Source organism: Miscanthus floridulus, chromosome 19, assembly GCF_019320115.1.
Source record: "Miscanthus floridulus cultivar M001 chromosome 19, ASM1932011v1, whole genome shotgun sequence".
NCBI lineage: Eukaryota > Viridiplantae > Streptophyta > Magnoliopsida > Poales > Poaceae > Miscanthus > Miscanthus floridulus.
In genome coordinates this window covers 84,443,389-84,454,414 of record NC_089598.1, presented here as the reverse complement: position 1 = coordinate 84,454,414, position 11,026 = coordinate 84,443,389, and the positions used below count along the sequence as shown (strand labels likewise).

The 11,026-nt window shown below is 45.3% G+C and overlaps 1 protein-coding gene across 1 annotated transcript; it reads right to left on the bottom strand.

The window, feature by feature from the left end:
- Window positions 1-1,163: 1,163 nt before the first annotated feature.
- Window positions 1,164-3,040, bottom strand: LOC136529750 (protein MONOCULM 1-like). The gene has a single exon (XM_066522823.1). The coding sequence runs from the start codon at window positions 2,923-2,925 to the stop codon at window positions 1,492-1,494; it is 1,434 nt and encodes a 477-aa protein (XP_066378920.1). The 5' UTR covers window positions 2,926-3,040; the 3' UTR covers window positions 1,164-1,491.
- Window positions 3,041-11,026: the final 7,986 nt, after the last annotated feature.

Sequence of the window (11,026 nt, the reverse complement as noted above, 5' to 3'; positions counted from 1 at the left end):
CGATGTGATGACTATTATAACACTTTTTGGGAATCTTTTTGGGAACTAAACACAGCCTAAGAAGCCATGCATGCATGCAAAGATCCCATGGAAATGGAGAGAGAAAAGAATTCAAGAAGAAGATGGGCCCTTCCAAAAGGGAATGATCTTTTCACAGAGACCAGAGAACAGAGAGGAGAGGCAGGGAACATAGCCAGGAGAGAGAAGGGGGATTAAGGCCGGCGAGGAGCAAGCTGGCCAACAAAAGGGGTGGCCTGGTTTTGAGAAATCCCATGATTTTGTTTGAGGGGACAGGGGACAGGGATTAGGGTTGGCATTGATGCATGGGATCATGCCACTGCCATGCCCTCCCAAAGACAGCTTACCAGCATATCTGGGGCATAACACAGAAAACAAGAACCCAAACCCCCTTCACCCTGGGCAGGAGAGGAGACACACCAACTTTCTTCCTGCCAAGAGGACATTAGAAAAACACTAGGTTGTCTTAGCATACATATATATATATATACACAGACAAGTTGCAACACCGCGGGAGTGATGATTACACCCACACAAACAGCCTACCAAAATGGCCATTAGTTTATGGCTAGTGCTAGACAAAGCACGAATGATGATTGGATATAAATACAAACAACGGCATCAAGAGCCAACAGGCAAGTGAAGTGCAGGAATGTTTATATAACGAGGCCATGCAAGTGAGCTAGTAAGCTAGAAGATCCTCCTCTCCTCCACGCCTCTGATATATAAAATAAATTACGTACACATGAATAGAAAATGAGGAACGGTCAGAGGAGGACATTCTACAAGATCACACGTCCATCTTAAACAAAACCTCTCTCAAATAAATATGTGAGAAGAAGGGCAATATATAGTAACACATCTCTCACATCAAAATTAACAATGCAATAGGTCGGTCTCCAACAAATAGACAAAAAAAAAATCTTCCTACTAAACTATGTATATATATAGAATGCTCACATGAGCTACTGAGAGAAACAAACGAAAGAAGAAATTGATATATATAGATGAAAATAGCAAAGTCGATTTTAGTTTACACTTAAGTAATTGCTAGCTAGTCTAACCAAGGCCAACCTCTTCACTTGCCGCCATTCCATGCATGCAAGGCTATATATGAACTCAACTCCTCAAATTAACAAGAGAGTACTAATCAACGAACCATCCATCCAAGCAGCTAAGATTAACAGCAATTAAACCACAGCAAGCTAGGGTTAGGGTTTCCTCCTCCTTGCAATTAACCCAACAAACTCATCGTCCTCCAAAATCACCATGAGATCTTGCTAAGTACGTGCGTAACAAGTAACAACCAATATTATTGCTACAAAATGCAATGCTCATATATATACACTAGCTCTATATATGCGGTAGTGATGACTAGTGAGCGAGCCAAACCCTAGTCCGTCGTTGCCGCCGCCGGCATGAATGCATGCTCGCAGCAGGTAGAAGAGGCTCGTCCTCAGTGCCGGCGGTGGGCTACTGCCACGACGACACAGACAGCAGCGGCCGCGTCTGCCACCCGAGAATGCACGCGCCGCGCGCCTCCTGCACGAGGTAGCCCTCCGACGGGTAGTGCAGCCGCAGCAGCAGCCGTGCCTGCGACACGGCGAACGCGCTGAGCGGGCGCGCCGCGAATCCGGCAGCGCGCGCCGCGGCTCCCCACCGTTCGAGTCCGCGCCACCACCTCCCACCGGAGGCACCCAGCGCGGCGTCGATCTCCCTGCCGAGCACCTCCTGCTCCACCGCTAGCCGCTCCCGGCTCCCCGGCGGCACAGTCGCCTCGAGCGCCTCGAACACGGCCGAGTAGTGATCCATGGCAACCGCGGCCCGCTGGGGCAGGTCGTCGATGCGGTCGAAACCCCCGCCGATTGTCTCCCTCTCCGCGACGGTCACCACGGCGGGGGCCATGGCCTTGACCCACTTCAAGAAGGAGGCAAGCTCGTCCTGCCCGCCTAGCTTGTGCAAGAACATGACGCAGTTGACGGCCAGCGTCTCGTCCGGGTGCAGCTCCAGGCTCGCGGCCGCGCTCGAAGTAGTGGTGGTCGTGGTGCTCGCGCTGGCGACCTGCTGCTGATGATGGGTAGCGGCGCAGGAGAGCAGGAGCGGCGTGAAGTGGAAGGGGAGCTGGATGGAGCGGGCGAAGGCGCGGAGGCGGCTGCCGGTACGGAGGAGGGTGTCGCGGTCGGCGCCGGCGCCGGTGATGCGCACCTCCGGCGGTCCCGCGGCCGGGTCGGCGCGTTCCGCGATCGCCTGCAGGAGAGGCGGCCACTGCACGCCGTGCGCGGCATCCAGGTCGAGGATGTGGATTCGGCGCGCGCCCTCGACGGCGTCGAGGATGGCCTGGTTCGCCGTCAGGTGCGCGAAGCGCAGGAAGGGCGCGATCTGGTTGAACTCGAGGTAGGCGCTAGACGACGCCGGCAGCGCGGCGGCGGAGGAAGTAGCGGCGGCCACCAAGCCCGGGGCGACGAGGCGGCCCGCGGCGGCGGCCTTGACATCCGCCCGGAGCGTGAGCGCGCGCGCGAAGTGGTAGGCGAGCCGGTCGGCGGCGTCCGCGCGCGGGGACGCTGCGGACAGGAGGACCCCCGCGGCGCGGCGCGCGGCCTGGAGGTCCCCGCGCTGCAGCAGGTCGGCGCAGGCTAGCACGAGGTCCCGCGCGGACGGCACCGCCGCCGCGAGGACGCCGCCACTGTTGCTGCTGCTGCCGTTCTTGTTGCCATTGTAGTTGTCGGTGTCGGAGGAGGAGGAGGATTGGTGGTGGTGGAGTGAGCTGAGCATAGCTTCGACGGTCGTTCCGCCCAGGCCGAGCTTCTTCTTCTTCAGAGGTGCGAGCCCGCGGAGGAACGGCGGCGGCCGGAGTCGGCGGTGATGGCAGGCGAGGAGCATGAGGGGGTGGAGTGGAAAGACGTGCATCTCATCTCCTGGCGTGTTTATTAATAGGGGAGCACGACGTCCAGCAGCAGCATCTGGGGAGGCTGGGGCTGGGGCTGGGGCTGGCCTCGCAGCTGCAGCTTCCGTGACAGCACATCCTCATCTGCCAAAAATACAGAGGTGTGCCTGTGTGAGAGTCTGCAGCAGCTCATCAGCTATGCTCCTACACAGTACCTTGCCACTACCTACTCGGCCATAGCCTAGGTAGCTACCTAGCTAGTAGTAGCAGCTACTAGTAGATGCATTGTGTAAACTCAGAGGGGGGGGGGGGGGGGGAGAGAGAGAGAGAGAGAGAGAGAGAGAGAGAGAGAGAGAGAGAGAGAGGAGAGGAGGGAGAGCTGGTTGTGAGAGAGAAGTGGGAGGGAGGGGAAAGGTGGCAGCAAGGGTGAGTGAGAGTGTGCAGGGAGGAGTTGTCTTTTATCTGGTGGATCGTGGTGCGTCATGCGTGTGATTTGGGGAGGCTAGCTGAAGGAATTGAGGAATCTAAACATTCCTTGGATTGGTACGGTGGGCCTAAACAACCAAAGATTCATAGAATGTGGAGCAAACTCGTTACGCTAAGCCAGGCTACTAATCTCTATTACACTCTACTACGAAAAACTACTTGATGTGCCAAGCTAGCTAGCTTTGCTTTACATCAGTACTCCCTCTGCTCTTTTCTTTTCTTTTCTTTTCAGTTAATTTTATGTCAACATCTCATACATACATTAAACAGTTCACGATTGACATCATATGAAAACATTTCCAAATATGAATCCAGTGATTCCAAATTTCTGTGGTACACTTTATAAATTCTTAGGACAAATATGTTTATCAGATCGAATACTGGGTTGCATGCATGCGCTCAATAATAAAGAAAAGGAAAAAAAACAAAAAGATCGAGTACTAGGCTACTAGCCAGATGGATGGGACGATGGGTGGATAGAGACATTGGACAGATGAGCAATGCAAGTTTACGATGGGTGGATAGAGACATTGGACAGATGAGCAATCCAAGTTTACGGGAGTGTTCGGATCGGGTGACTTAAATTTAAGAGGTGTTACGTGAGGGTGTTGTATGTGGTGTTTGGATACTAATAAAAAAATAAATTACAGAATCCATTAGTACTCCACGGGACGAATTTATTAAGCCTAATTAACCTATCATTAGCATATGTTTACTGTAGCACTACATTGTTAAATCATGGACTAATTAGGCTTAAAAGATTTATCTCGCAAATTAGTCGCAAGTTATAAAATTAGTTTCGTAATTAGTCTATATTTAATACTCTATATATGTGTCAAACATCTGATAGGACAGCGACTAAAGTTTAGGAGTATAAACCAAACACCCTTTTATCCGTGTGCGTGTGCGTGTTCTCGTTGGATCCAATGCCATAGCCAGCCAGGAGAACTCGATGATGATCATTGATTCAACGTGTGCTTGTGTGTATACAGAAAATGGATACAACGTTTCATGTTAAGCCCCATGTTGAACCCATTATTGCAATTGTGTGCTATTAAGATCTAACCATCAATTAGTCTCCAATTCTCCATTATTTCTTATTAGCTCATATTTTGTCGTGCTATTAATTTACCATTCAAAATCTATCTAAGGCTAATTGTTAGCCCATAAGATCCAAACACCCCCCTTGGAATTTCATAGATTTTACAGATGCTTCGAGTTGATTATGTTTCTTGAGCGTCCAACGCAATGGCGTCGTACAACACGCCTCTATTCAGGGTCGGTTTGCTTACTCCAACATCAGTTAAATAATCCAACTTATAGGTGGTTGGGGGGTGGAAACTGAAATAAGCTATAGATGGCTTATATGATTATTAAGCTAAGTGTCCTAGATTATAAGCTAGCTTATAATGAGTTGGGTTATTTGTTGACATTTGGGCTTACATATAAGCTAATTATAAAAAGCTAAAATAAGTTGGATTATGCAGGGGGTTGAACAAACAGATCTAAGGGCCAACATATAACACAAATAGGACTCAAGAAAACGCATGCATTGGCATGACATTGAAATTCTGCTAGTATGAAAATGAAAAACAGATGGTTGTAAAGGAGCGTTTTCTAAAACACTAAACGTTAAACAATTAATTAGACACCAACCGTTATTCCACTATTGGACTAAATGGCCATTTAAATGAGCGAAATGAATATTTAAATAGGATAAATGGTCGATTAAATAGAAACAGTGTACCATGAAACAAGCTAGGTTGACTGTTTAGGTGAACAATGATGTAAAGAAAAACGGTGTTGTCAAAAATAGAAATTTTCATAAGCAGATATTTATGAGCATTGTGGGAAACGTCAAATTAGCAATATAAAGAGAAAAAAAAGGTAGAGAAAATTCCATTAAACTTGTAGCAATTATATTTTCATACTGTCTTGGCTACAAATATACATATTTCTAGAATTTTTAGGATAGATTAAGGAAGACAAGAAAATACTGTGATGCCCCTCAGTCACGCAATTATAATTAGCCCCTCCCTATTCATGTAATGCCATAAATGGTAGGTGTATAGACCATTATAGCTAGGCAAGAAATGCTTATATCTGTGGAGAAATTTTGAATGTTGGAAATGCTTATGTATGTAGATAGAGAGAATAATTCTTTATTCAAACTAACTAAATGGAATCAAGTATATAAATGTCCAGCGAAAATCAAGTTATAAATGTGATAAAAAGTCACCAGATTATTTTTTGATCTCAACCTTACTCTTATTTTGGCAAACACGCCTAAGCATAAAATTCATTAAAAGAGAGCAAAGTGCCAACACAAGCTAGTACTACAAGCAGGGAAGGGCTTAGATGGCATCGAATACAACAAAGTTTATTACACTAAACAAAAACAAAAAAAAAATGACCTGGCTAGGAGACAGACTACACATTTACACCTCAACCTACAGAGCAATGCTTAATTGGATCCAAAAGAATTGTGAAATGTACAGGCCGGTTTTTCCTACCGTAAGTATTGAGTAAATATTTAGAAAGAAAGCCTTGTGTATCTACAACTCATATGGTGATAATACATACACACAAGATTGCAATTTCAAGTAGCCAAATCACTACATAATTTTAATTGCAAATTATCTACTACTTGTGTCAATGGGCACTACCGGAAACGCCTAAGTTGCCGAGTGTCCCCAGCTTTGCCGTGGGCAAGATTTCGGGCACTCGGCAAATAACATGTTTGCCGAGTGTCCCAAAGACGACACTCGGCAAACACAAAACTCACGGCATAATTGTATACGCCGAGTGCCTGCACTCGGCAAACAATAGACACACAGCAACTTCATGTCCAGGTAACACCGTCGACCTCCGTTAGCATTTTGCCGAGTGTCACATGTTAACACACGGCAAACCCACCTATATGCCGAGTGTCACCTTGCGACACTCGGCAACTCATGCTATATGCCGAGTGTCACCATCTGACACTCGGCAAACCAATTTTTTTTTTGATTTTGCCACCCAAACTTTTTGTACTGTTGTATTACAATACCTGTTGCTCTGTGTTGAAGTTTTATACATTTCTGAGTGATTTTACTATATTTCGTCAATTTATTTTAGTTAAATGAATTTTCGGTAATTTTTTGGATTTGAACCGCAAGTGCTTCGAATATCCGAAAAAAGTGAATAAAAAAATGATATTCTTGTCACTGAGTCTGATGTGAGACCGTATCCAGGGCCAGACCAGAAATTTCGAACATCGTGTTCGCGAAACATGACCACAAACGTGTGGCGGAAACGTTTGAAAATTCTATAAAAAGCAAACGAAGTCTGAAAATCATTAAATTCATCGAGTTGTCATGATATCATACGTATAGGCTATGGTAAAAAATTGAGAATGTTTCGGCACAGTTAACACGTACGCTACCGCAGGGTCAATCGGCGGCATGAAACGATGTACCTCATGACACACCGCAGTAGTCGCCGTGGTCTAATTGGTGATTTGCTTCTTTTCATGTATTGAACTTATTTCTTTGGTTGCACTTATGCTTGTAATGCACTTGTGGTGGATACTTTAAACTCGAACCTTATGTTGGTATTGTGGTATGAAATTTGTGTACCATTGTGGATTATTGTGATGTATGTGATATGTGCTGTGTGGAGATGATATATATGTGATATATGTGCTGTGTAATATATCTGTGATGTGATATATATATATATATATATATATATATATATATATATATATATATGTGTGTGTGTGTGTGTGTGTGTGTGTGTGTGTGCTGTGAAATGTAATGAAAAAACAAAAAAAAATTCAGATTTCTGAGGCTTTGCCGAGTGTTATGACCAAGACACTCGGCAAAGCAAACGCAATTTGCCGAGTGTTATCACCAAGACACTCGGCGAAAAGCTATTTTTTTAAAACCAAATATTGTTTTAGAAACGTTTGCCGAGTGTCTGCCAGCGCGACACTCGGCATATGTTTAATTAGTTGCCGAGTGCGTTGCCGTTTGACACTCGGCGAATTCGCCGTTAACGGCAGGTCTGGCGTTATGACTGTTTCTTTTCGCCGAGAGCCAAACAGCACACGGCAAAAACTTTGCCGAGTGTCCGATAAATGGCACTCGGCAAAGTTGGCTTTGCCGTCACTGTTTATGGCGAGTGCTGTTCGCCGAGTGTTACACTCGGCGAACCATTTGCCGAGTGTTTTATGTCTTTTGCCGAGTGTTTCGGGCACTCGGCAAACTCAAGGAGTCCGGTAGTGGGGAATATGCATGGTTGAAGAAAACAGGTAGGAGTAGAGTACCTCCACAAACCAGTTGTTGAAACTAGCTGATTTTTGTGTAACATGTTGACCAGTGGAAGTGATGCACATAATCAAACCATCGTGTCCTAGATATTATGCAAGGAAACCATCTTGTGACCAGAAAATAGTTTGTGTCAACCACTTTGAGTTGACGACCATACCATGCACCTTTGTTTGACCAATTAAATTTGACAAGTGTCCACTTTTCCGGGGCAGTATTAATAATGGTTTTTTTCTATACAAATTGACATCCTAAAAAGTTTATGACAAGAGCATATATAGATTTTGGTCATTAGACAGTAGTTAGGAACTTCTCTGAGAAGGCTTGTTTTTATCGATCTATTTGCACCTAGCTAATGATCACACTGGTCTTGCGCGCTTTTATTGTTCTCCGCGCTTTTAAGTTGGGTAGCAGTGCAAGCTAGCATGGATGCATGGCTTTTCAATACCAGTAATCCTGTTTTGTTACTTGCCTAGTTTTATCATTCCCTCTGTTTCTGAATAAATCGATTCATAGAGTTGTTTTAAATCAAAATTTTTAAACTTTGACCGAATTTATAAGAAAAGAAGTTAAGATTTATGACATCAAATTAGTATGAACCCGTTTGCTGATCTTGAGAGTAATAGGCAGTGCAAGTTGGAACTCTTTAATCATTGTGGAAGCCTCAGGATGCCCCCTTTCCAAAAGATTTGCACATCAGTATTATAGTCTGACGATTTGGACGGCTAGGCTACCATCTCTCTCTCTCTCTCTTCTCTATGTGAGTGTGCACACGCAATGCTTTAAATGGGTGAATAGAGACTAGACAGAGCCGACTCTCCAACAATATCTCACTTAAATTTTTAGCGTATTTTTCTCTCACACCAAACCAGCCAACAGTAATAATCCATGATCATATACGATGATATCAGCACCAGCCGAACAGACTAATCATGTTTTGTCCCAGGGTGGGATCTCCATTGATGACCCTGATGAGATAACTTTACTTGCGAGAAGAAGAGCACACCACACCCTCACCTGGCCCTCGGTATGTCAGTGCTGCACATTGCACACACACGCTTGTTACCACAAGTAACCTGCAGCTACACTCCTCCCCGATTGGCTGGCTACGTTCTTGCTCGAAGGATCGCATGCAATCCTAGCCCAAGCAACAGTGCAGGTGTATGTACGCATGCTGATGCATGAGAGAGAGAGAGAGAGAGAGAGAGAGAGAGAGAGAAGGGCAGTGAAGACTCACATCCTCGAAGGCACATCTTGATACAACACATTAGCAAACAAATGGAATATTGCAGCAGCCAGGGGTGAAAGCTGTGAATGTGAGGCAGGATGACACTGGGCGGCCTTGGATGGAATGTCTCGGTCCCCAGATAAGGCAAACTATCATCACCTCCACCTGCACACCATCATTGCCCACCAAAACGGACATGTGCCTCTGTGTCAAGCAGCAGATATCATCCCTTGCTTCCAACTCTGCAAAAATATTTTGTACACGTATATATACTCATGGCATCAGAATGTATAGTACATGGCATATGCATATGCATGCAGAGACAGAGAGCAATACAAGTAGCATACACATACAGGGGCCAAAAGAAACAAAAGGTCATAGGGAGAGAGATCTTATCCCTTGTGGCAAGAGGGAAGAGATCTTTGCATTTGTGTGCAAGGCCTATAGACTACCACTGGCGCCTGTGGATTGTGTAACTTGTGTGCACCAAGGGAATCTACTCTAGTCACTCTTCCCTGCCGCGGCATGCTCTTATGCATACTACCTCAAGGCAAAGGCATGTAGCATGAAGAGAAGGGGAAACTTGGCATCAGACCACAGTGGGCAGGGAAGTGAGTGAGAAATGCCCAAAGTGAGCAAGACAACAAGCAGAAGCAGCTGGTTCACTCTCTCACGCGTCACTCAAACAGTAGAGATAAAAGTATAGTTGAAACGAAGAAAAAAAACAGAGAAAAAAAAAACTTGTGACTTTAACCTCCTGGTGCATCAAATGCTGTGATTTGACATGTTCCAAAATCTAACCCCCCCCCCCCCCCCCCCCCGGTACAGCATCTCTCCCTCCCTCTCTCCCGAGGACCACTCCTTGAACAGCTCCTGGTATGTAGGAGTAGTGTGTTTGTGAGAGAGTGGGAAAGAGGAAGCTGATCGATGTTTGGAGGAGCCTTGTTGCTTGGCATCAAGATTAAGTAGCTAGGAGGAGCACAGTCTTGAGTGGAGTTGAAGGAAGGGAAAGCCAGGCTATGAGGGGGAGCACACTCAAGAACGAATGGGGACCAAAGGTCCATGCATGCCAAAAGGAGAGATAAACTAACAAGGATTATATTAGGCCAAAGAGGACATCGATCGCAATTGTTAACGCAAACTACAAATCTACAAAGGTATATCGCCCCCACTCATATTGTTTTTTTGCTGCCACTTTTTTGCATAGCCTTTTCTATATTCTCCCTCCTATATATTTCGTTCTCTGTCTCTCTCTCCTCTCCAAATCCTATGTAGCCAACCAATGGTTGAACTTGCTATGAGTGCAAACTGTTCCATGTGCTTCCAGTCAGAGACTTGACATCTGATGTAATGCAACAGACAGAAAAAGGATTATTCCATCTCAAATATAATAGGGTTCTTAAAACTAGCAACCACTTGAAGCCATTGGTAGTACTCCATAGCCTTTCACCAATGGCCTGCAGAGAGAGTGTGTGTTCCTAGAGAGAAGGGGTGTCTTTCCTGCTCTCTGCAAGACAGATGCAGTGAAGAAACCTAACACACTCCAGTTCGATCCCATCAGTTCATCGCGCCCAACAACTCCTTGCCCAGTTCCCAACAACACCACATGTAGGCAAAAGTCAAACGAACAAACATCTTTCAGGATCTTCTCTCCATGGCACCAAAGTCAAGAGGGGTCAGAGTATGCTCCAATGTGCGCATCAGAGGGTCACAGTCTCACGGACTCACATGAGAGAAAGATCAGATCTTGTAGTAATGTATGATGATATATACCATGCACAATTGCACATGGCATGAAAGACGAAAGGTGAGCTGAGTTCGCAAAAGTAAAAAGAAAAAGAAAAAGAAAAGAAAGATAGAGTGCAAGGCATGAGTTCTACTGCTCTGCAAGAATATATAGCTCATTAGCTCTTAAGGAAGACAACATCCTCTTTTTGTTTGAACTAATTAAAGAAGACATCATCCTCGAGTATATATATAAGAAAAAAGGGACAATACCTGTACGGCTAGGAGCATATGCATGCACTCAAGTAATAGATTAGACGGTAACTAATCATGCATGGTAATTACTTTTGGACAAGTCTTAGAACACAATTATAA

What these genes read in the sequence shown, in the direction of transcription:
- LOC136529750 (XM_066522823.1), bottom strand. Translation starts at nt 2,925, where the DNA reads ATGCACGTCTTTCCACTCCACCCCCTCATGCTCCTCGCCTGCCATCAC.